Source organism: Drosophila biarmipes, chromosome X, assembly GCF_025231255.1.
Source record: "Drosophila biarmipes strain raj3 chromosome X, RU_DBia_V1.1, whole genome shotgun sequence".
NCBI classification, from domain to species: Eukaryota; Metazoa; Arthropoda; class Insecta; order Diptera; family Drosophilidae; genus Drosophila; species Drosophila biarmipes.
This window is the reverse complement of record NC_066611.1, coordinates 23,887,815-23,914,767: the sequence shown is the minus strand read 5'-3', so window position 1 is coordinate 23,914,767 and position 26,953 is coordinate 23,887,815. Positions and strand designations below refer to the sequence as shown.

General features: G+C 42.5%; 2 protein-coding genes across 4 annotated transcripts; one reads left to right on the top strand and one right to left on the bottom strand.

The window, feature by feature from the left end:
- Positions 1-437: 437 nt before the first annotated feature.
- On the top strand, positions 438-26,953 carry LOC108027604 (uncharacterized). Of its 3 annotated transcripts, XM_017099124.3 has the most exons (6): positions 438-1,092; positions 21,473-21,609; positions 21,675-22,181; positions 22,291-22,420; positions 22,903-23,052; positions 24,972-26,953. In XM_017099124.3, the coding sequence occupies exons 1-6, from the start codon at positions 1,029-1,031 to the stop codon at positions 25,364-25,366; spliced, it is 1,383 nt and encodes a 460-aa protein (XP_016954613.1). In that variant the 5' UTR covers positions 438-1,028; the 3' UTR covers positions 25,367-26,953. The 3 variants fall into 3 exon arrangements, with proteins under 3 accessions (XP_016954613.1, XP_043948992.1, XP_050746585.1); XM_044093057.2 differs by lacking the exon at positions 22,903-23,052 and having other exon boundaries at positions 25,036-26,953; XM_050890628.1 differs by lacking the exon at positions 22,903-23,052.
- On the bottom strand, positions 19,689-21,164 carry LOC108027480 (putative gustatory receptor 9a). Its single transcript, XM_017098925.3, has 3 exons — positions 20,358-21,164; positions 19,839-19,991; positions 19,689-19,777 (listed from the first exon to the last, which is right to left on the bottom strand). The coding sequence occupies exons 1-3, from the start codon at positions 21,162-21,164 to the stop codon at positions 19,712-19,714; spliced, it is 1,026 nt and encodes a 341-aa protein (XP_016954414.1). The 3' UTR covers positions 19,689-19,711.

Sequence of the window (26,953 nt, the reverse complement as noted above, 5' to 3'; positions counted from 1 at the left end):
TTTGGCTAGTAGTCCCGGGATCCAAACTCTATCAAATGCCTGTTGTATGTCAAGAAAGATGCCGTTGCAGTATTCTTTATTGTCGTAGGCCTTCAGGATGTGATTGACTACACGGTGCAATTGCTCAATCGTACTGTGGCACTGAGAGTGTTAGTTTTAGCTACAATGTTAGACTCCCTAAACTCTTCTGTCACGTAAAATAGAGTAGCATACTTGTGGGCAGCTTCTGGTGTGATTTCATTTTAAGCCCGTGCAGATTTCACTCAACCTCTAGATTACTTATATGTAGCATATGTAGCTACCAGTTTCCTCTCCAAAAAGGCCAGATCTGGCGGGTATGTAGCCGAGGGCTAAGCTCTGGCGGGCGCTTTTCCGAGTCCCTGGCACGAGGCCGATTCGAAAGCGCTTCAGTTTCAGTTTCAGTCGAGCAACGCAACTCGAACGCAACGGTACATGCACGGCGGACGGCTAGCGAACCCAGTGTCCCGTCGACAACAACTCTCCGAACACCGAACTGCAGTTTGATTGAAGAAACACTTCCGTTCACATATTTTTTTCAAGTTGAATACATCGAAGTAATAGTTAAGAACGCCGCTTCTCAAAGCCCCCAAACAGTGCTCAAAGTCCCCGAAAAACCAGCTGCCGCATTTTGAAGTTACGTCAAAAGGAGTCGCGGAGAGGAAGCGCCAGCGGAGAAAGGTGGAGGAGAGAGCCAAAAATAAAGAACGAAAACAACAACAAAGCAGACGCACGCGATAGGAGTAACTGTAAATGTGAAAGGATAAAGTAGGAGAAAGTGGAAATCGGCGGAGGAACTTTCCTTCTCTTCTTTTCCCTTGGCGCGTCGTCGCCGTTTGCCGTTTGCCTTTTGTTTTTATTATTTTTTCCCTCTGTGCCTGTGCCTTTGTTGATTGCTTTCCAGCCGGCTTTGGCCATAAGGGAGGGGGCGATAAAGCGAGGAGGAGGCAGAGGCGACGGAGCACCCACGACGGCTTATGTAAAGCGTGCTTAAAGCGTGCTATGGAAGCATGTCGTCCACTTCCAGCTCCGTGCTAGCGTTGTCATCGTTTAATCTATTATTTTTCACCCAAGGTAAGCACTCTACACTTTACATAACTCCCCATTTCGGGGGTCCGATTACCCGATTGGGATTAATGAGTGTCCAGCTTTTGAGTCCGGCAGGGATGTCACCAGGGGGCGCCACAAATTTTGGTCGAGTTTTCTGCTTTATGGGGCAAATTTTGATGGGCTGCAGGGGATCTCTGAAAATTAGTATTAGCGCAGTGCCAAAATCGGGTCAATTAAGAGGTTCATTTGGGAAATGAGGGGGTACTGTTTTTAGTCTGATATTGTATTATGATTAAAACCCAAAATAAAAGAAATTGGTTTTTATCACACTTAATTATCAAGGAGCCAAATATGTTGCGAAATATCGCAAAGACGGCGCTTAGGGATTGCTATCTCTCCGAAGAATGCATTGCACTTCTGAATTCAAAGTATTTTGTTGCATACTTTTAGACGCGTTTTAAAGTGATTTCAAAGTTGTTCCATGTAAATAATTGGAATTCTGTGCACTCAATGCTTGGACATCTCTATTATTGTTTCCATCCTGTGGTTCACTCGGATTCGTTTTGGACATTTCCGCAGTGGTTTAATTTGCCGTTGATATGCCACGAATCGCGTACAGATTGCGCCACCCACAGCCGCACAAGATAATAAATCTCAGTCAGAGTGCCCTAAGCCTGGGCTCAATCTGAATCTAACAATCCGCCCGGACCTCCAGGGGCGCAACATAAATCCCAACCCAGTTAGGGAGCCACCAAAGCGGCCTGACCAACTTGATTTGCATGCAAATTGCGTATAAATCCTTGAATTGTTGCTGCAACAGCGAAACCTTAGCCAGGAGTTCGCCCCAGTACCAAAAATAACAGATAACTGAAAAAACAGTGGGTGGAGAGGCAGCTGACTTGGCCAAACTCATTATTTGGTAATAGCCGTCGTCGCTAAAAATATTTGCTTTTAATTAAAACAAAAGGCGGGAACACACAGCACACTGCTGTTTGCCAAGATAAAACTTTTGTAGCTGTTCATTTCGGACAAATTGATTTTTCTGCACTTAATTGAGGGACAAAGTGTGGCTGGCAAATTGGAAAGAAACTTTTGCCAAATTAAAGAGCCAGCGTGGAGATCGGGTAGATAGAAGCGCAGTCAAGACATGCCGCCAAGAATTTTCCCTCCAATCAAAATTGAGTTCCCACCTTTGTTGACCCAACACTGCGGTTTCAGCACTTCGACACCACCGAGAAAGCGAAAACACATTCAACAAGGGCTCTGGCACTATTTTTAGGCACTTGCCACCCGGCCCACAAGGTGCAATTAGGAGAAGGGTCTAGACTTCTGGGCATCCAAGGAGTACTGAATGCCCTTCCCAAAAGTTTTCGAAATATCTGGGACAAAACAAAACTTAATATTCATGGATGCACTTCACAGTGTACCAAAAGTGTAGAAGTTTTTAAGGGTGCGACGGAGACCTCAATGCTTGAAATATTTTGCAAGGGTGCCTAAAGGTACGCTTTAAAAATCCCAAAGCCTCTTTTTGGCAACTTTCCATTGAAAGTTCGGGAGAAAATATATCATTGCATACTTTTAGACACCGCTCTAAGTTATTTTGAGCCTAATATATTGCTAAGGCATGCTAAATTTTAAAATAATGCTTTAGTCTTGTTGGTAATAAAAGTAAATTACTAATGTTCCTGACTAAGTAAGAATGGAGTAATATTGTAAAAATTTTTTTTGACTAATAACTAATTGAATAATACATATTTAAACAGGATCTCGCCCGAGAAGCAAACAAAATTAAACAGCACAATGGGGAGGCGGGGGCGTGTGGGGGGAGCGCAGTCAGCAGTGGGGAAGTAAATTTTATTTTAAAATAAATTTATCGCCTTATCCGTTGTCCACGGCAGCCGCGGCAGGAATATCAGGAACAGAGAACTGAAACAGGAGCAGCGCCAGAGTCAAGTTCCGCCATGTCCTTACAGAGGGTATTACGCTGTGCTCACTGCCCTGCAGTCTAAGTATATTCCTTAAGTTTAGGTTGCAAAAAAAATGTTTAGCTTTATAATAATCTTAATACTGTATGATAAAATACTGAAAGTAAACTATAAAAATAATGAAGCTAATAATAATTTTTAAAGCAAAATTTAGATTGAATGTAGGAACTAAAGATTAAAGATGAGAAAGAATGATATTATTATATTACATTATCATCATTTTTGGATTAAAAATAGGTTTTATGATTTTATGAGGTATCTTAGAAACATACCTTTAAGTTATTTTTTATATACAATGTTTGTTTTGTGTAGTACAATAGGATGTTCAATTTAAAGTTTAAGTATTTTCTCACGAAAGATATTATAACTTTACATAAACATAAACTTACATTACAAAAAAGAGCATACGGCTAAACGTTTCTTACTATGAATATTTTTTTTGGATCAGCGTAAAAACGTAAAAAGTAGGGCATTCGATCCTCGATTTTTATGATGCATTTTGAATCAGCTTTATTAAAAACTTAAAAATTAGAGCAAACGGTTAGGGTTCCTTGATTTTTATGATATTTTATGAATCTGCTTTATGAAAAACGTGATAAGTAGAGTATATGGTTGAACTTTTTTATAATAGAATTAATAAAAACTTTAAAAGTATTGCATACCATAAATTGTGTTCCGATCGTTCAAAAGTATGTTTCTTGGTATTGATAATATTTTTAGGATCATCTCTGTCAAAAATACGAAAAGTAGAGCATACAACTAAGCGTTTCCTGATTTTTCGAATATTTTTGTTTTGCTTCCTTTGGTTCTGGCTGCAGTGCCCCATAGCGGCTATTGCCGGACAGCCAAGGAACACATGAGACCGGGAGGTGGGATGTAAAGGCGGAGGCGGGGACTGCCACCCGCTGGCAGCTGGACAAGAACGAGGACGGGGACGAGGACGAGGACACCGACACGGATGTGGACTGTGGATGCGGATGCCAGAGCGGAGTCCCAGCACGAGAGCTTCATTTGAACGAAATGAAATCATAATGAGATTTTTGCGTTCGTTTTTTGTCGCCGCAGAGGGAGAAACGAAGGAGAACAGGGGAATGGGAATGGGAATGGGATTGGGGATTGGAAATGGTAATGGGATGGTTTGCTTTGGTTTGCTCTGGTTTGGGGGTAGTGCCAACCGACGGAAGCAGCAATTGCCATTGCCATTGCCATGACCATGGATGGCATCGCGTAATGACAAAAATTCATAATTGGATAAAGAAGCGGACGTGTGCTGCTGTGCCGTCCATAAAACACAAGACCAGATTGAAATTCAAGAGCTTTTAAAGCGAAGCAGCTTAGCATTAGCCCCAACAAATGGCCAATAAAGTGTGCAAACATTTGTCAAGCGAAGATAAAAAATGTATTCAAAAGGACTTTAAATAAGGGAAACCCCACAGCATAGATAATATGCTAATAATATAATATTTGATTTAATATCCCCACTAATTAACATTAAACACTGCCTGATAAATCAGTTTGAGGTGCCCTATTGTGCCCATTAATGGCTTCTCGGCTGCTCATTAACATCAATTAAAGCCCAATCAAATATGTGGCCCTCGCAACTGTTGATTCCCTGACATGCCAGCGAATATTTGATGGTAAATCAAACCGAATTGCCGCTCATAAACCACAATTTAATGGGACACCCAGTCTCCTGCGACTGCGTAGCCCCCTTTTTCGGCCTTATGGCAATTGTGCACTTGATTGTTAGCGGCTTGTTGGGCAGCCAACAGGGCGGATCATCCCAGACCGCAGTCCCCATGCCGCCAGCCATGTGGCTATATGGCCAACAATATGGTTGTTGCTTGTTCGCCGCTGCTCGTTGGCCAATTGTTGTGATTGTTGGCAATGCAAAATGCCAGGCATTCGGATGCACTGGCGCGTAATCCGCAGCCGGCAATCGAGAGAACGACTTGAGAATTCACTTGACTCGAAATGAAAGAATCTGAAAAGAGCACAGCGAAACAAATGAAAATAATATAAAGGTGGAAGCCCCATGGTAAAGAAAAAGGAAAACGGAAGTAGAACGGCAGGAAAAAAATAATAATCGCTTACAACACAAAAGCAACAATATATGTTGGCTTTTATTGTAGAACCCAGAGATGAGCTCATTTCAATTTAAGATTGCCTATGTTTTTTTTCAAAATAAAAATTTTCAATTTGGAAATGACAATAAATATATTTAATGATCTATTTACTTTAATTTCAAATCTTGGCTTCCTGATGGACTTACTTTAAAGCCTTCAAAGTATTTAAGTATTAAAAAAATAAATAGATTTTTCAATTCAGCAGCAAAAACTTAAAAATATACTGTTCAATGCATAATATTTATATTAAAAATACATACATACACATACCAAATATATGAAAGTATTTCAAAATACAAATACATTAAATAATTTAAAATTTTTTTAAAATTGTAGAAACTTTTAAGAAATAGATTTTGAAATACTTTGAAAAGCTATAACCAAAAATATGCAATGCAAAGCCAACTTTTAGACACATTAGCTATTGAATCTTTATTTTTTTTTTTTTTTTTTTTTTTAATTAACATCTTTATTTAATATAATCCAGGAACAGATCTAATTAAAGCCTTTAACCTAAATGTTTTCTTAAGTAAATAATCTCTTAATTATAAATTATAATTAGTTTTCAACTTGGTATATAGGAGTAGATCAAATTACGACTAGTTTCAAGTAAATAATATATTCATATTAGTCTCTTAGAAGCAGCCCAAAATGTCTTCTTTTGAGCTTGCGAATTGGGATAGCCCCCTGTAATCTCCGGGCTTGATTATGTATAAAAAAAAAAAAAAAAAAAAAAAAAAAAAAAATACATAATCAAACGGGTAAGTTTACAAATCATGTGCGGTTTTAAGGTTTATAAGTTCGAAATATATTTTTGCATACTTTTAGACACTTTAACGAGATTTTCAAATTCAATTTTTAATTTTTCCTGGCAGTAGGCCATCAACTCTTTGACAAGTTGTGTCGTGGGAAAAAAAAAAAAAAAAAAAAAAAAAAAACAAAGTGCGTGCTTACGCGTTATTATTTTGTTATCTATTCTTCGTGTGCTAATAATAGCACAGATCATAAAAATTCGGACGCTGTCTAGCGCAGTGTCGGCAGTGGGACAACAACAACAACATAAGTGTAGTGCGACAAGACTGCATTTGTGCCCGCTAGGGCATCGCTGTTCCCCTCACACTGCGCGCAGCCGTACAAGAGGGGCAACAAAAGCAGTGATTGACTTACATTCGACTTTGCATAAAATCGAGAGAAATGGCAAATACCAGAGAAACAATGCTTCTGGGCGAAGCTCTGAGAAAAGCCGTCATGGACGAGGTGATTCCAGGAGAGTTAACCCTGGCAAAAAATCTGGCCACTAGCGGCAAGCTTAACTCATATGGTATAGCAGTATCAAGCAGTAATGCAGCCTGTATCACCAGTACTCTGACAACAACTCACAGTCCAATATATACCTACACTACATCATCACCCAGCATATGCAGTGGCATGTGCTCAACGCCTATGCCTCCTAAAGCATTAAGCACTTCTATAGACTTCCCCCCTCTACCGGGCCTCAATGAATCTGATTCACCCAGATGGCAAAAAATCCAGAGCCAGAAGAGGAAGGGGTCATCGAACTCACCAATAAGTCAACGAAAACGTGCCGATATTAGAAATTTAGAACCCAGTGACCCTGTGTCAGCAAACAGGTTCGAAACACTATCAGTTGATGACGATGAGATGGACTGCAATAGTGTGGACGAACCATCGACTAGCGCTGCAGCAGCGGCTTACCGTTCTCACACCGCTTCTAAGGCTAAAGACAGCAATGCACATAACAAGAACGCAAACGTACAAAGTAAAACTGATTCATCTACGGTAAAATCTGCTTCTACTGGTAGTCCAAAACCACCACCAATCGTTCTTATGGACGTGACAAACGTGAACGAACTTCTTATCGCTATCGAGGAAGTTACAAATCTTGAAAATGTTGAAATCAAATCCTCTGTGGGCTCCACTCACAGAATCTACACCAAAGACGCAAACACCTACAGGGCTGTAGTACGACAACTAAATTCCCTGAAAATTGAATTCCATTGCTATCAATTGAAAGACGAGAAACCATTCAGAGTTGTTGTGCGAGGATTACACCATTCACAGCTCCATCATAAAATCAAAGAGGAATTACTCAGACAGGGGCATAAAGTTCTATCAATATATAACCCAAAAAGCAACAAGAGCGGTGAACAGATGAACCTCTTCTTCATTAATGTAGAAAAGAATCTAAATAACAAAGATATACTCCAACTACGATCTCTATGTCGCCAACGCGTCCGTTTTGAAGTAGCCAGAAAAGCACAAGACATAGTGCAATGTCGGAGATGCCAATCGTTTGGTCATACTGCAAGATATTGCTACAGACCTTTTATCTGTGTCTCTTGCGGTGACTACCATAAATCATCAGATTGTCCCAGAAGCAAAGAAGCACCAGCAACTTGCACTCACTGTGGTGAAAATCACCCAGCTAACTTCCGTGGCTGCAAATCCTATCAAAAATTGCTCAAAATGAACGAAAATGTACAGAAAACCCCAAAAGTGAGCATAAACAATAACTCTACACCCAAACATTATGAAAATGGAGTTTCTTATGCTCAAATAGCCAGAAATGCAAATCCAATCACGGAAAAACAAAACAAACGACCAGGAAACCTAACAAATAGGCTACAGGACGCCATTCAACAGCAACATCACTACGGTGCAAAAAATCATGCGCACTTTTTCCCAGATGTGTCACAACAGCAAAATGCACAAGAATCTAAACTAGAAATGGCAGTTGCATCGCTCTCAAAAGCTATCGAGGGTCTATACGCCATGCAAGCCCAGATGCTGAAGATGCTGGTTGCAATTAACGCGCAACTTACACAATGTCCCAAATAAAAATTCTCACCTGGAACACGCGAGGTGCTGCCGGCAAAATGACGGAAATCGGCCACCTTGCGGAGAGAGAGAATATTGACATTCTCCTTCTCACTGAAACGAAGACATCCAACCTTCAACTATTTGGATATGAAGTCTACACTTCAAATCTACCTGACGGCAGCCACAGGGGTGGAGCTGCAATCCTGGTTAACAAAAAGATCAATCACTTTCCCATCGAGCCAATCGTCCATGCTAAAGTCCAAATCGTGGGTGCCAGAATCCAAACATGTATAGGACAAATATTCATCGGATCAATCTATTGCCCTCCGAACTTCAGCTGGACTCAATCAGAATTTGATGACATATTCGCTAACTTCAACTTCCCAAGATCATTTATCAGCGGAGACTGGAACGCCAAACATCCATGGTGGGGTTCTGCGATCACCTGTCACCGAGGTAACTTACTTGCCGCAAGCGCCATCTCAATTAACGCCAACATCCTGGCGACTGGAGCACCAACATACTATCCAAGCGCAGTAAATCGAAGACCATCCTGTTTAGACTTTGCAATTTATCGCAACATTCCACACGACAAGCTAAGCATCAGAGACAGCTGGGACCTTGAATCGGACCACCTATCTCTCATCACTACATTAAAAACAGAAGCCATACAATGCACTCAACGTAGACAACTTCTTAGCAAACACACAAATGTAGCTGTTTTCAAGGAAGAACTATGTAGATCGATACGCCTTAACATTGAGCTCAACTCTGCTGCTGAGATTGACGACGCTGTAGACCTCTTCACTACCAACGTGACAAATGCGGCGAGGAGTGCAAACGTGTACACTGCAAACAATCATGGCAGAGCCCTCATACGCCACTCGAATAGAATTGACCCAAACATTGCAGAGATTCTAGTCCGTAAGAGAGCACTGAGAAGACGTTATATTCGAACGCACAGTCCTGAGGATAAAGCTCAATGGCATAGATGCGCCAGAGAGCTTCACGTTGCCATGGCTGAATTGAAAAATGCGCAATTCGAACATATGCTGACCAATATGGACTATTCTAATGATTCCATTTTTAATATGTGGTCCTTTACCAAAAAAGTAAAAAGAATGCCACAGAAAGTTACGCCTCTGAAGAACAGCAATGGTAACTGGTGTCGCTCCTTAGAAGAGCAAGTACAAACATTTGCGGAACACCTTGGCGACAGATTCACTGCGTTTAATTTCGCATCCGAGGAGGATATCAACAGAATAAACGAAATACTACAGCGCCCTTTCCAGATGTCACCTCCAATAAGACATATCCGTCTGGAAGAAGTCTCAAACATGATACGTACCCTCAAAAGTCGAAAGGCGCCAGGTCATGACCTAATAAGCAACGCATTACTTAAAATCCTTCCAAAGAGAGCACTATTACTTATCACATTGATATTCAATGCGATACTTAGAGTGCAATACTTTCCCAAAAAATGGAAGAGTGCTAGAATCAGTATGATTCTAAAGCCAGGGAAACCGGAACAGGATCCATGCTCCTACCGGCCTATCAGCCTCCTGCCCTCTTTATCGAAGGTAATGGAAAGGCTGATAGCTTCCCGACTTATAATACACCTAGAAGACAATGATACTATCCCAATGCACCAATTCGGATTCAGAGCCGGCCACAGTACGATTGAGCAATTGCACCGTGTAGTCAATCACATCCTGAAGGCCTACGACAATAAAGAATACTGCAACGGCATCTTTCTTGACATACAACAGGCATTTGATAGAGTTTGGATCCCGGGACTACTAGCCAAAGTCAAAACAGCGCTGCCAGCCAACCTGTTTGAGCTCATCAGATCGTTTCTCACAAACAGAGATTTTTGCGTCCAGTCCAGAGACGCAATCTCTGCAAATGTTGCCATTGCAGCTGGCGTTCCCCAAGGAAGCGTCTTAGGACCGCTACTGTACTCCATCTTTACAGCAGACATCCCCAAGCCAAGCTATGAAGAAATGACCTACGACAACAGCAAAATGCTGCTGGCCAGCTTCGCTGACGACGTCTGCTTTCTCAGCTCCTCGAACAGTGAGACCGAGTCTTCACAAACGCTGCAAACCTACCTCAACGAATTCGAGAAATGGGCCACGGCGAACAATATCAAAATCAACGAAAGCAAATGCGTAAACGTTTGCTTTACGTTACGCCGAAAAACAACTCCGGTGGTCCACATTAATAATGTGGACATAGAGCAAGCGACTAAGGCGAAATACCTAGGCCTCACACTGGACAAACGCCTAACCTTCCGAGAACATATTGCCAGAGTCGTCAAAATGTGCAACCTAAAGCGGAACCAATTATTCTGGATGCTAAACAAGAAAAGCAAACTATCTCTAAGATGCAAGCGGCACATTTATCAACAAATCATCGCACCAACTTGGAGATATGGAATCCAAATTTGGGGAGTGGCGGCTGCGTCCCACCGAAAACGTTTCCAAACCGTCCAGAACAAAACATTAAGACAAATCACTGGCTGTGAGTGGTTCGTTAGCGGCCAAACGCTTCACAATGACCTAAACCTGAGTCTTGTTGAAGACCAAATATCGTTCTTCTCAAGCAGGTACAACGACCGTCTAACTGCCCACCGTAATCGTCTAGCCCGGAGATTACAGGGGGCTATCCCAATTCGCAGGCTCAAAAGAAGACATTTTGGGCTGCTCCTAAGAGACTAATATGAATATATTATTTACTTGAAACTAGTCGTAATTTGATCTACTCCTATATACCAAGTTGAAAACTAATTATAATTTATAATTAAGAGATTATTTACTTAAGAAAACATTTAGGTTAAAGGCTTTAATTAGATCTGTTCCTGGATTATATTAAATAAAGATGTTAATTAAAATAAAAAAAAAAAAAAAAAAAAATTTTTCCTGGCGACTGGAGCACCAACATACTATCCAAGCGCAGTAAATCGAAGACCATCCTGTTTAGACTTTGCAATTTATCGCAACATTCCACACGACAAGCTAAGCATCAGAGACAGCTGGGACCTTGAATCGGACCACCTATCTCTCATCACTACATTAAAAACAGAAGCCATACAATGCACTCAACGTAGACAACTTCTTAGCAAACACACAAATGTAGCTGTTTTCAAGGAAGAACTATGTAGATCGATACGCCTTAACATTGAGCTCAACTCTGCTGCTGAGATTGACGACGCTGTAGACCTCTTCACTACCAACGTGACAAATGCGGCGAGGAGTGCAAACGTGTACACTGCAAACAATCATGGCAGAGCCCTCATACGCCACTCGAATAGAATTGACCCAAACATTGCAGAGATTCTAGTCCGTAAGAGAGCACTGAGAAGACGTTATATTCGAACGCACAGTCCTGAGGATAAAGCTCAATGGCATAGATGCGCCAGAGAGCTTCACGTTGCCATGGCTGAATTGAAAAATGCGCAATTCGAACATATGCTGACCAATATGGACTATTCTAATGATTCCATTTTTAATATGTGGTCCTTTACCAAAAAAGTAAAAAGAATGCCACAGAAAGTTACGCCTCTGAAGAACAGCAATGGTAACTGGTGTCGCTCCTTAGAAGAGCAAGTACAAACATTTGCGGAACACCTTGGCGACAGATTCACTGCGTTTAATTTCGCATCCGAGGAGGATATCAACAGAATAAACGAAATACTACAGCGCCCTTTCCAGATGCCACCTCCAATAAGACATATCCGTCTGGAAGAAGTCTCAAACATGATACGTACCCTCAAAAGTCGAAAGGCGCCAGGTCATGACCTAATAAGCAACGCAGTACTTAAAATCCTTCCCAAGAGAGCACTATTACTTATCACATTGATATTCAATGCGATACTTAGAGTGCAATACTTTCCCAAAAAATGGAAGAGTGCTAGAATCAGTATGATTCTAAAGCCAGGGAAACCGGAACAGGATCCATGCTCCTACCGGCCTATCAGCCTCCTGCCCTCTTTATCGAAGGTAATGGAAAGGCTGATAGCTTCCCGACTTATAATACACCTAGAAGACAATGATACTATCCCAATGCACCAATTCGGATTCAGAGCCGGCCACAGTACGATTGAGCAATTGCACCGTGTAGTCAATCACATCCTGAAGGCCTACGACAATAAAGAATACTGCAACGGCATCTTTCTTGACATACAACAGGCATTTGATAGAGTTTGGATCCCGGGACTACTAGCCAAAGTCAAAACAGCGCTGCCAGCCAACCTGTTTGAGCTCATCAGATCGTTTCTCACAAACAGAGATTTTTGCGTCCAGTCCAGAGACGCAATCTCTGCAAATGTTGCCATTACAGCTGGCGTTCCCCAAGGAAGCGTCTTAGGACCGCTACTGTACTCCATCTTTACAGCAGACATCCCCAAGCCAAGCTATGAAGAAATGACCTACGACAACAGCAAAATGCTGCTGGCCAGCTTCGCTGACGACGTCTGCTTTCTCAGCTCCTCGAACAGTGAGACCGAGTCTTCACAAACGCTGCAAACCTACCTCAACGAATTCGAGAAATGGGCCACGGCGAACAATATCAAAATCAACGAAAGCAAATGCGTAAACGTTTGCTTTACGTTACGCCGAAAAACAACTCCGGTGGTCCACATTAATAATGTGGACATAGAGCAAGCGACTAAGGCGAAATACCTAGGCCTCACACTGGACAAACGCCTAACCTTCCGAGAACATATTGCCAGAGTCGTCAAAATGTGCAACCTAAAGCGGAACCAATTATTCTGGATGCTAAACAAGAAAAGCAAACTATCTCTAAGATGCAAGCGGCACATTTATCAACAAATCATCGCACCAACTTGGAGATATGGAATCCAAATTTGGGGAGTGGCGGCTGCGTCCCACCGAAAACGTTTCCAAACCGTCCAGAACAAAACATTAAGACAAATCACTGGCTGTGAGTGGTTCGTTAGCGGCCAAACGCTTCACAATGACCTAAACCTGAGTCTTGTTGAAGACCAAATATCGTTCTTCTCAAGCAGGTACAACGACCGTCTAACTGCCCACCGTAATCGTCTAGCCCGGAGATTACAGGGGGCTATCCCAATTCGCAGGCTCAAAAGAAGACATTTTGGGCTGCTCCTAAGAGACTAATATGAATATATTATTTACTTGAAACTAGTCGTAATTTGATCTACTCCTATATACCAAGTTGAAAACTAATTATAATTTATAATTAAGAGATTATTTACTTAAGAAAACATTTAGGTTAAAGGCTTTAATTAGATCTGTTCCTGGATTATATTAAATAAAGATGTTAATTAAAAAAAAAAAAAAAAAAAAAAAAAAATAATACAGTTACATACTTTTTCAATATGCCTTCTTCTTTTTGGCAAAGGGTATAAAAAAGACAATGACTGTGGTTTGTTAGGGGTTTTCAGGTTTTGAATGCCAATGCCAAAATGCAAAGGGACGAGTGCCAAAGGCCCACAACCAAACGGGCACCCACACATATGTATTTATAGGGACATGTGTGAATTTAAATTTGCATTGATTTTCCGCTTGGTTGGTTGACTCACAGATCCATAAGGAGGCCCAGCCCCATTTGATATTTTTGTTTGCTCCTGATTTTAATTGCTCTCACTGCACACAAAACACACACCCAGGACCCCTTCGAAATAGGCAATAGACAGATGCATTTTTCAATTATGCCAAGCGAATGGAACCAGAAATACCAGACAACAACAACAAGAGCAAATGGGTTCAACAAGTGGGCGGGTTCGGCCAAAGGAAGGGACATCATTACGGAGAAAGTCCTGTCCCCTGCCCAATGTCCTTCGCCCCGCTAATCCCCAGTTCACTCTTCATCTGCCATCTGGTTTCTCCTGCAAAGCAAATAAAGTGCGAAACGAGAATTGCCATAGGGAGGTCACCGTGGTTGGAGTCCTATTGAGAAAGGGGATTCAAGTTCAATAAAAAAACAAGAAATTAGTTTTGCATGTGGCTGTGTACTCCAGAAAAGAGTTTTTCAATATTGGTTAAGGTAATTCTTTAATCGTTAATAAAACATTTAGTAAATATTTTAATTTTTTCCTGATCATTGATCACAATTAAATAATTTAATTTTGAAAATGAAAGCAACGAATTTTTTACATTAAAGAAACTTAGAATATATCATAATATTACTATCCTTTTATTTCCTTTAGAAGATTTGATAAATATTTTATTCTAGCCATAATCACAAATATCATCAAATGGATTCGATTTGATCAATTGTGTAATAAGTATTAAGTACTTTTTAATATTCTTAGTCTCTTATAAGTGGATGTATGTATGCAATGCTCCTATAAGGTCCGAAGTGTAATGTTCAATTTCAAATGCCGTGCTAAAGTCTCATAAAACTAAATTGCAACTCCAATTTCGCCCGCTCTCTAACCACTGTGCTGTGTGGAAAGCCCAAGTTGGGCCAGAGGCTGGATTAGCTCTTGTCGTGACCTCGTGGCCCGTTGGCATGCAAAATGCAACTAATTATGAATTTTAATTAATTCTGGCATTTTATTTTGTTTGCTGCTGCTGTGCAGCATTTCTGCCCGCGGGCAATAATAATAATAAAGTGACTCGGGGAATTGCGGAGAAAGTCTTCAGCTTTTTCCGCCTCCTTTTTCCCATAGACTTTTCCCCGGCTCTTGGTCAAGAGAATATGCATAAAAAGCGAGCTGGAAATAAAAGTAAAATGGGGGAAAGCAAGAACATTGAATGACTCTTTTGTTCGCTTTTCGGTTTGGGTTCTCCCCTGTCCCCCAGTCAAGTGTCTGCCTTTCAGCTATTTCTGTCGTTTGATTGGGCCGTATTCGTGGCATTTTGGCCATGGGAGATTGCGTTTCACTTTGACCGTTCAAGAATGCCACGTGCACCAAGGAAATGTTTTTATTTTTGAATGCACACTTTTTAAAGGCGTTCAGTGGAATGTGAAGAATTTAGAAATGCATCTCGGTTTGTGGCTTTCTAGCGAAGAATTTTATCAGCCGCAGCTTTTTTGTAGAAGCTTATTGGAAAAGGTTTTATTCAGTGGTTTTTTGCCCGGGAATCAATGGTCTTTATATTTAAAAAAAAAAGAGAAATCGATCAGGGAGTCTACAAGTACGCAGTGCAAAACAAAAATGATTTAAAATAAATGAAATCTATCAAGCAGTTTAAAAGTATGCAACACTCTATTTGCAGTTCACAACTTCTACGGAAACGAAGCCAATATTTTTTACTGCATACTCTTAGACACCTGTACAATTGATATTTAGGTCTTTGTTAAATTCATTTTTAAATAAATTCCCTTTTATCGATTGTGCGCCTTTATTTGCCTAGAAAATTCCCCCTTTCATTTGTTTTGTTTTCTGTGGTGTTTTGTTGGGGTACGTATTTTATTTTTTTGTTGTGCCAGCAGAATAATCCCATAGTCTGCTTTTGAGGGCAACAGCTGCATCTGACATTTGTGCCCCTATCTTAACCCCGGAGCCCCCATGCTTAACCCCTGTTGTGCGCACTTATGCCTGAAAGCTTTATGAAATTCCAATTTAATGGTCGTGTGGCTTAAACTGCATTTTGTCCATTTCTCCTTTCCCCTCTTTTTCCCCATTTGTTGTCGCTCCTGGGGAATCGATGGACATTCTGTGGTCGTTCTAAGCCAAATGCATTATTTAGCTCCATAAAAATGTCAGGGTTGTCGTATAAATACACAGAAAACAAGATGTACGGCCATCGTAAGCTACTTAAACAAAATGAGTTCGAAAAACAAACTTAAATACCTATTTATGGCGAGGGTTGAGGGTAAAACCCGCAAATTCTAAGATAAAAATTTAAAATATTATGTGAAATCATGGTTTCATCACAGATATTTATGGAAAATAATGCAGTATTACATTTGTGTTTTGTTTTTAGAGATATTTTCTCTCCGTAGGGTAAATGTATTCCCACACATAATGTTGTTGTTTGTTTTGGCCCATGTGTTGAGGGGTCTTGAGGAGGCTTTTTGGGCATTTGCCGGTGACACGGAATGCAATCGACACTCGCTGGGGGAGTCATAAATACTGCAACACTCAATTCCACTCAAATCTGACAGAGCCAAGTTGCCGGGGCTCCCAGGATAGCGTTTTCCGGGACAGGATTGTGGCTCTTCTCTTCATTAACCGGAGTGAAATCAATCGAAATGGCATCCATTCCATTATTCAGCAGTCACGCACCCTTGCTTACTGTCCCCCAACTGAATTATTTACATGCGGATTGGACAATGCACAAAGAAATGCGACCAATATGAAGGCCATTTGATCAGTCGATTATGCAAACCGAATAAGTTGAAATTAGTTACGACTAATTACGATTAATTCAAATAACATCTAATTAATATTTGCGACAAAAGTGGTTAATATGGCTTTAATTTAAGCCTAAAATATTACAACATGATGGTGAAATCAGTTGCATTGCTTGAATAAGTAGGTAAAATATTGGGGGCAAACTTTAAAGTAAATTTATGACAGCAAAGCCATGCAAATATTTATGAACACAAAAAAGTTGTATTTTATGCAAGCAAACGAGCCGTGAAAAAGATACAAATATAAATATTTAAAAACGTTTTAAACGCACTGTTAATTGAGGCAGAAAATCTGATGCGCAAATAAATGAGATCCGGTTAAAGGAATAATTTCCTGCGTCTGATGCCTGCCCGCCCAAATGACGCCCTCGGCCTTTGAAGTTGCGGGTTTTTTTCAATTTAAAATCAGAAGCCGACCAACAAACCTGGACGAGGATACATTTCAAGAGGACCCCGACCTGGGCCCAGATACCCAAGGTGGTGCTTGAGAAGTTTGCCCCACCGACGACCCTTGAGCTCCTCCTCCGGCCCGTCCATTCAGCTTCGATCTCCCAGCTGGGTGCCATCAGCAAAACTTTATTTCGGCGCTTGTTGCTTCAATCGCCGAGCCGAGGGGCAGGTTCGAGGATATAGCACGTGTAGGGAGGATAAAGGATATAGTCGGAACCGCAAATTATGCAAAATGGCCGCAGCAGGCAAACAGGAACGTGCTGCGAACTGGGGGAAATACAGGACAAGCTCCACAAACTTATGACACTCAAGTTTCAATTCTCCGCCGAAGAAAAGTTCACATTTAAATCTATACTTTTTTGAATAATAATAGGAATTTCATAGGCCTATATTTCTGGAAGTAATTCAAGTCATCTTCTAACTTTAACTAAACAACTGTTGTTAACTAGTTGTTAACCAGTTTAAATTACACACAAAAACTGAAATTAATCTCCGTATGAAAATTCGCCTGAAGGATCCATTACTGTACCTAGCCGTCTCCCTAGCTTGGCTCAAATCGAGGCGAGTGCTTAAATAATTAATTACAGAAAAGCGCAGTTCCATGAAAAGCGTGCTGAAGTGGTGTTGTGGTTGCTTTGGGGTGGCCATCGTGGGAATAAAAATAAATAGGGGAAAAATGAAAAGGAAAGGAAGGGAAAAGAAAACGAAGGGGCGGGAAAAACCATCACAAGTCCTTCACTTCTCGCCGTGTTGTTAAACCAATTGGCAAACATTTTTATTTTATTACATTTCAGTTGCACTTTCTGTTGCCTTCTGCTTTTCACCACCCAACCCCCTCATTTTCCGCTCGTTCCGGGGGAATTCCTCAGCACCAGCCAATCACTCGTCGGGGTAAATAGTTGGTAACTAGGGGTTCCGCATCCGGTTAATAAACAAAAGGTGTCGCCCGCCCGTCTGTCTCCGGATTTATTTGCCCGGACTTCTGTGCTTGTTTGGCCATTGTCTCTTGGATTTTGTTTCTTGATGGCTGGATTGGGTTACGTTTATCGCTGGTTGGTTTCTGCTTGGGTTTCTCCGATGTGGTTTTAGTGGTATCCTCCCTCCGCTCGGGTGGCCTGTGTTTATGGCAAAATCAATGTAAACCGCGTCTAAGAATAGGCAACTGGCCAAATCGCGTCACGGCCAAAAAGCCCTGGGGCGACCTAATTAAATCGCTCGACAATTGATGGTTTGCCCATCGACAAAGTGAATGATTGAACGCCAGCCTGATTGAGTGACCTTGCACTGCGCCAAATTTAAAATAGAGGCAACCTACACCATTACAGACTGCTGGCTTCTGAAAACACTGAAGCTGGTTCAGAAATGCTAAGTGTATGAACTGAGTGTTTTTGGTTTACTTTTTTAGAATTAATAATATAGTTAACTTACGTTGGGTTCTTAAGATATTTTATACTTCGAATTTTAATGAATGACCACTATACACATATTCCGAAATCAAAGGTAGTAAGAAAATGCGTAGCTGCGAACACTTACAAGATTGTTGGTTAAGATTGGTGTTTAGTTAAGCTTAATACGCAGACTTCACATTTTTTTAAATATTTCGAATATTCATAGTTTTCAGTGTTGCCCCTGAAAGCTTTTGACGTCCTCTAGTATCATTGCTTTAATTCTTTCTCTGCGTGTACATTTAGGCGTCTCCATTGGATTCGTGCTGAAATCAATTAACTGACGTCAGCAGGGGATGATGGTGGGCGTATTTTTCCGGGGGTGGTGCATACTTTTCGGCAGGCAGCTTGCGCCTTACATAACCCCACATGGGGTGACTATTGTTTTTCAGCACCCACCCACTCCGCAAAACCCAAACACACACTACCCCTCGGTGCAAACTTATTATGGCCATTTTTGGCTTGTGCGAAACTTTATCAACATTATGGATGACTGACTGCCGTACATCTGCCCCAACTTGGACAAGGTTGAACCTTAAAATTGTTTCATATCTGGTTTTTGGGTTTTCATATGTGTTTGAGGAAATGTGTTCTTGGTAAATGTTTGCTTGCCTTGTGCTCGGAGTTACCCGCAAGAAATGGCCAACTGTAAAAAAACAATCTTATTAAGCTCGTGTAGCGGGAGTCTTTTCAGATTTCTGGCTTACGAGAAACTGACGAAATATTATAGCGATAGAAGTTTAATCCATATTAAGTGAGCCACTCACGGAGAACGGAACAGAGAAATGTGGTTTGGGAAGTTGAAGCTTGGCGATGTAAATTTATATAAATATATATATTAAAGAGAATGTGAAGAAATGTATTTATATAGACAACTTATGTTTAAAATCTAAAAACTATCTAATCGAGGGTGGCTTAAAGTGTTGTTCTTAATGCGTACATTATTTTCTTCATAGATGCATTTTTGTAATTTTTCCCTTAAAACCTTTTATGAATTCTTTTTCAATATTGGCAGCTCCCAAACCCGCTTTCTCCTGGAACGCCGTCTTTAAGCCCTCCTTAAGCCCAGTTTCTAGGTGACTTTTGAAAGCCAGAAATAAAATATGAGGAATGGAATGACGTTGCCTTTGGTGTTTATTGTTGTTCTTGCAGCTTTTGTGTTTTTTTCCTGTCGAACGTGAATGAGAAGAAGAAGAAGCGGAAACAGGCAGCGTCATAAATATGTAAGCAGTGTGTGTATGACCTTCGCGTGTCGCAGCAACATTTCAGAGTTTTCTGCATGCAGAAATACAACAACGTTGTTAAATTGAGGAGCTTTTTCGCCCCCCCTCACCACCGCTTTTTCTGGTTGCCTTTTTCCTTTTGGCAAGCAAATCATATTGCATGTTCCCACCGCTGACCTCTGACCCGCCAATCACCCCGGCCCCAAGATTTATTAGTCCGTGGCCTACGGCCGCACGAGGGACACGAACTGCAGGAATATAACCAGGGCCTCCAGAATGAAGAAGAACATCTGTGGTGGAATGCGTAACGCATAATATGAGCAATGATATCTGTCTACAGGATAAACTCACTCCAGCCAAAGTCTGCAGGTTGAGGTGATAAATTCCACAGACGTCGAACTGTATGGGATCCTGCATGACTTGCAGGGCGAATCCCTCGATTTGAGATCTATCTGAGCTTGTTTGTCCGGGCCGGTCTTTGAGTTGCTCCTGCAAGTGTTTGGACTGTAAGAAAAATTAGGAAATCTTTATTTAATAAAGATGTCTAAAAGTATGCAGCCTTAAATTATTAGACGTTGCATTGTCTTTTTATTGCATACTTGTAGACCGTTTTAATACCTTGCTGATTTCTGTGGCACTTTTTTATAGATGAAGGTGTCTAAAAGTATGCAGCTAAATATGTTGATCCCAAAGGGACTACACTTTATACTGCATACTTTTGGAGTCCTTCTACGGTGATTTTAAAAACCTTTTTTGCACACAGATAGCAAAATATAAAATTCCCGTGGAGAAAGCTTTATTATTTACTGCCTACTTTTTAACTCTGTTCTGTGGTCTAAAGCCCATTTTGATTTCATCATTAACCCCTACCTTTGCCACACAGCGTTGGCAGGCAGCGCACAAGGTCGATATCTTGACGAGAGTGGGCAGCACAATGTACGTGGTCTGGGCGAAGACGAACCAGGTGCCGGGCATTGTCTTTAGATATTCCACCATGAAGTACACGTTGCAGAGGATTATGCAGTCGCCCAGGCAAAGGATATTCAGCTGGAGCAACGAGAGGCCATAGAGACGCGACAGCGAACGCGACAACTTGGCCAGATGGGCATACTCGCATCTGAGAGTTTTGTAGTCCGTTGCCCGGGTTACCACTCGGTGATGCAGTTGCTCCAGCTGGCCATCCAAGCGGTCCACCATTAGCGTCACCTGCAGGTAGCGAGCCCGAACTGCCTGAAGGCTGAAGGCAAACTGCAGGCTCTCCAGATACAGGCCGCCCGTGTTGTACTCAACCAGGATTAGGTTCAGGCCCCAACCAGCCAGCACAAGCTCCAGGACTAGGTGCCTGTATATGAAGGAAGTGCTCCTGACCAGAGGCAGTTGCTCCAGCAGACGGCGAAACCGCTTACACTCGAACAGCGCCGTTAGGACGATCCACGAATGAACCATCTTGTAGGCCACGTTTACGGTCTGGATGGTTTTCACAAAGTACGTGGACAGGGGCTCGCCATGCGGCAGAGCCCCCTTGAAGTAATTGACTATTTCGTTGGCCAGCTCGATTAGTATTATCAGCAGGAAAGTGCTGCCCAAAAGGCGGCCCAGACGACTGCCACTCCAGCCGCAAGCCAGGCCGAAAAGCTGGAAATAACCAGTTGTACAGCGTTCCAACCACAGCGACATGGGGCCACCAACTGAGGGACCCAGGGTTCTCTCTATAGGGTTACTACCAGCCAAGAAGATATCTTTCAATTAATCAAAGAGGAGGAGCTAGGCGATCTTATCGCGCCTATTCCACGGGTTGGGCTTAGCAGGTAGACGAGCGCACATACTTGGTGACCCCGATTGTGAAATATAGGGGATGGTGATGTACAGAGAGTTCGTTCTTAGTTTTTGAGATCAAACCTCATTAGCCGAGTTGGGGAATGCTGTTATTTCTTTGGAACTTGTTTTATCAATCTCTCTATACCATTACATCAATCTATTTGCAGTGCTCACGGTACTCAGCTCTACGATCAAGTACAACGAATACGCGACGGACAAGGGCGGCAATGTGAGCATACCCTGCATAGCCCAGGGCAACATTATGTGGGTGAAAGAGCACGGCAACAACAGCACGATAATCCAGGTGAGCTGGTGGCCACGTCCCTCTAAAGAGTGTCCTTTCCTGTACCCCGAATCCTCTCCCCAAAGACTGGCCGTGTTCTGGTGCTGCGCAATGTGAGCACCACGGATGCGGGAATCTATGTGTGCTTCGCCTCAGTGCCACGCCCAGCGACCACGACAGCAACATCCGCAACTACCTCACCGCAAAGTCAGCAGGAGAAAGAAACGCAGCCAGTGGTGGATGATGAGCGGGATGGTGGCAGGGAGTCCCAAGCCGAGACCGAGTCCCGGAGGGACTTCCAGCAGGAACCCCACGTGGCGGAGGCCGAGGAGGAGGAGGTGGAGTACCAGGCCCAGCAGCGGACCAAGCTCAGCGTTCGCACCGTTCCGGGTCCGGTGTCGCAGCTGTACTTTAAGGCCTCCACCATACTGGGCTTCCTCATCTGGCGCTTCAACAAGACGCAGTCCGGCGGCTACCCGGTGCGCAGCTTCACGGCGGAGTACCGCAACGTGTCCTACAAGACGCCGCCGGCCAATGCCAGCTTCGAGCACGCCTGGAGCAGGATGGACCCCATCAACATAGCCTTCAACGTGGTGGGTATTCCTCATCGCTGCCAGGGCAACTAGAGTTCATTGAAGCACTTTAGGCTCTTATTTTGATGTGATTTGTATTAAATGCACCACCCACGTTGCTTTCCTACAGCGCCAAATGGAGGTCTACCGCCTGGCACCCAACACCACCTATGAGTTTCGGATATGGGCCAACAACGAGCTGGGCAGCGGCGAGGTGGTCACCACCAACGTGACCACGCTGCCGGAGACCAAGGAGGAGGGTGAGTACTCCACCAAGACTGCCATCCGTCCGAGTCCCAGAGGTCCTAGGCTCTACTAGGCTAGGCTAGGTCCAACCAGGTCTAGATTATGTTGGCTATGACTACTGTTTCCGTATGACTTTGGTACTCTACTTTAAATGTGTAAACTGTAACTTTGAACGGTAGTGTATCATTCCTGATTTTAATTGGTGTCAACCTCTGTATCTTAAGGACCGTCGGAAGGAGTTGCAATGGAGTGGTGCAATGTAAGATGCATATTACCATCTGGCAGTCCCCACCAACCCATCGCAACTCAGCCGGGGTCGCGACTTTAGTCACCTGATTGGTAGCCAGCATTACCGACCACTCTAAACTAAGTGTAAACGTATAGCTCATTGTTTAGCGATTCGATTTGTATTTTTGGTAACTTTCGTTGTCCATCTGTCTACTTTCTCTCCCCTCTCTCTCTCTCGCCCTCGCCTGTCTCTGCCACACCCGGCCAGATCTCATACGCCTTATAAAACCCGACCTAGACAATTTCGACCCGCGCATTTGGATAGTGGCCGTCAGCATAGTGCTCGGAACCCTTGTGATATTAGCGATCGGACTCTGCATTGTGCTCTCCAAGGAGTGCTACCAGTCGGCGCAAATGGGTACAGACTAAGTCGACCAACTCCAGCTTAGCCCCCAACTCCAACTCCAACTCCGACTCCGACTCCGCAATGTCCCAGCCTTGAATAGAAAACAGCAAGCAGTCCCCGAGACAATCAGCAACAGCTCACCCGTTTTGTTTCGTTTTTCGCGCGTTTTCCAATGGTTTTCTTTGACATTTGGCTTTTACTTTGCTTGAGCTCACTCATTATTTTGCCCTGCATTTTTCGGTTCGGTTATGGCTTTAATGTACTAATGTTCATTGGTGTCGTTGTTGATGTTGTCGTTGTTGCCACATTGCCGTTGTTGTTGCCGCTGCTATTGTTAATGTATTTAATGTATCCCATACTGTGTTGCTTACCGCATTAGATCTTATGTTCGCCAGCCGGACGCGAGTTGCTTGCCTTGCCGTTGGATGTTGTTTGTACTATACATAGAAATATATGTTTAAGTCCCCTGTAAGAAACACCATGTACTTTGTGTACACGGCCCTAGGGCGGCGCCTGTGACCTGTAAATATAGTCCTACAAAATGCGTACGAAAATGTATTTGTTGTGAAACGCTCAGCAGACGGATCACATATTGATTCACGATTCGTTTATTTTGAATAGACACTCGTCATAAGACGGTCTTACTCATTTTTCATCTAATAATGTTTACAATAACGTAGTTTTAGTAGAAAAAACCGTTGCGGGCATTAACGAATATTAGTGAAAAACTAAAATTTTATAATATATATAAATCCGTGCTGCTTGCACTAATCCTTCAACTTGATCCCCACGTTTGTGCCACCAAATCCCCCTAGCACAGCCTAGCCTTAAGCAATATAAAGTGTAACTTCCGCTCTGATGAATCAAAAACCAAACCATGCCTAGACCAAAAAGAGTAAAAGCTTTGAGCACTTAAACTGTGATAGCCTGCACTTTAGCCAAACATCGATCAATCAATGGAAGCGAAATCGAAGCGAAAACCGTCTAGAGGTCCCAGCCAATTTTACCTTTAGCTTCGCAGCAGCTAACCAAATGATATTGCCAATAAGTATTGTATAATGCCTAGACCAAAGATAAACGCTTTATCAATGTTGTAACCGTGTATGTACTTTACCGAATATTATTGTGTTACTTGCATTTGCAACTACAAAACCCGTAAGAGCACGACAATTAAATGTTTTGAAAACCCGAACGAGTGGATTGTGTGAAGTACTCCGTTCCGATTTGGCTTAGTTTTGTTTCGACTACACTTGAGCTTGGATTTCAATAGAAAGTGCACACAAACACACACAAAAAGACACTAGAAAACCTATGCTACATCCGCAAAAGCCACTGTGCTCAAAATAATAACAATATTTGTGCCAGCAAAAAAACAGTTCAAATTTAAAAACAAGAAATGTTTTAAAAATTGAAATACCAATTTTACTGCTAGCGAAACAAGCATTTAAAACAGCTACTTTTAAACGCTAACTGAAAAGCAGCAGAAAATCTTTACATTTACATGTAATTAAAGGCGGCACCTATTATTTTGAACACAGCTGTGGGCACATTTATTTTGCGAGACAAAGTTGTTGCTTGCATTACGCATACGCCCTGTGCGCCGCTGGGGCTGAGTGTCGCTTTTTTCGAGTGTCACTTGGCTGAAGCGCCGCCTGTAAATATTTGTGTTAAGCTGTTGCACACGTACACTCAGAAAAAAACCCCAAAAAAGAGCCCAAAACACACACCTAGCTACCCACAAACACAAACATACAAAAACCCTAGAAGGAGGTAACGTACAGAACAATTATCAAAAATATGCCTAATAAATGTGTGTTTTCTTCTCTCTCTTCCTCTTGTTCTCTCTGTCTCTTCCCCCCTTCAAAACGACCGTCGTAATGCAATTATTACCATTGAAATTAACTTGTCATGCACTTTGAACTATTTTGAAGAACTGCAAGATGGCTGGGACAGCATTGAGCTCATACCGAACATAATACTTAATCCCGGTTTCAGCGAGTCGGATGGCGGTGGTCAGGGCGGTCCCAAGGGCGGGGGTGCCAGTGGTGGTGCCGAGGGGCAGGACGACCCGGACGAGGGGGACGAGGACGACGTCGCCATGCCCTTTCCGCGCACCATCATCTTTGGCCAGCACCATCGCACGCCTCCGCCGCCGCGCCTGCACTTGCCGCCGCAGCAGCACCACCAATACCACCACCACCAGCACCACCGGCGGCGGGAGGAGGACGAGGACGACGACTACGAGGAGGAGCACGAGCCCACCATGGAGCGGTTCAAGCGCAAAGTTTCCGTCTTCTTCACCGGACCCACCATCAAGCGCATTTGAGACGCGCCCGAGTACAAACACTGGTCACCTAGGTTGTTGCATTGCGGCCTGATTATGGGATAGTTGCGATCCAGATCCAGACCCAGATCCGGGTCCACTGACGCATAGAGCTTATCGATCGAAACCTTCGTTTTCACTTCGGTTTCCCCTGTCCAAGCTTGAAAATGAAGTATCTAAGAGCCCCAAGAGCTACCACCCCCCTCATTTATTGCTCATTGCCAACGCTTCTCCCCGGATCACAACTATATAGATATATATACACGTATTATACATGTAAACCAAAACAAATATATTGCTGTGATACAAATTCAATTGAACGGACATTGTGAGGATTTACCACAAAGCACTCGAGACACCAATACAGTTATTAGCCCCCATGAATTTGCTGAAGCTCGTAGATGCATCGTACCCCCATTGGATTTGGCCTAGTTCGACACGCTCTCTGAGTTGCAGCCACCGCATTCAGGATCCAGATACAAGCGGGACAGCTTAGAGCCGCAGAATAGAACCCGTGCAGAGATCTGTTACCAAGAGCTGGACAAGATATTTGTCCGTTGGTCTGCAAACTGTTGAGTTAAGTACTAGAAGCCCCGTTTCCTGAAGTATACCCAGGCTACTGTAACAGATCTCCAATAGTCCAGAGCCGCGACTATATCGTTGCAACTCTTCTTGCTTTCGATTATGTTTTAAGATTAAACAAACTGTGAAACAATTTTATAATTGAGCAAATATTTTGCACTGTAGAGCGCACCAAACGATCTATATACAGATATATAAATATACTTAAACCCGGTAAAAACGTTTGATAAACATTTTAAATAAACGGCGCAATGCCTTGTGCTTTAGTTCGGCCTCAAAGCTAATCAACCTGAATACGATATGATATAGGAATACTTATGAAAGTAGTTAAAGTAGCTGGGAAACCAAATATTCAAAGCGAGAAGGAAACCGAAATAAATAAGAAAACTGCTTCCACCACAGAAAACAAAATTGAAACAATTAAATTGTTATAAAAGATAAATCAAAACTAACTTTAAGCAAGCGAATAATGTGTATATACCAAGGCAAAACATATGTTAGGGCTGGATGTACACACATGTGAGGCGTGTACATAGGATAGCGAGTGGGTATCTTAAGAAAGACTGTAGTTACTGTTTAAGACACTTTGGCCTGCGCTTATACCAATTTTTTGGGCGCTCCTTGGCCCGCTGTTTTGGTTCGAAACATTTTTGCATTGATCTGCTAAGCTGCGAACAAGTATATTTAGAAATAGTGTTTCTATCAATTCGGAATGTGCACTTAACTAAACCGTGTATAAAAGGAGAACCCAGAACTCAAGAAAACACGAACTAAATAAACTAAAGTCTCTCGCCCAAGCCCTCACCTTAAACTCTTGGCTGTATTTCTAATTGTTATTGCTTCAGGTTGAGGTTTGTTGTTACTGCGCCAGCCTTCGGTCAGCGAAAACGCCCCTAGTCACTCTAAAGAAATTGTTTTCTAGTCTAAGGCTAAGCCGGCGGCGGAGCAGCTAGACCTCAACACCACAGAAAACACAGACAACAATAAAGTAAATCTAAGTTTACAAAA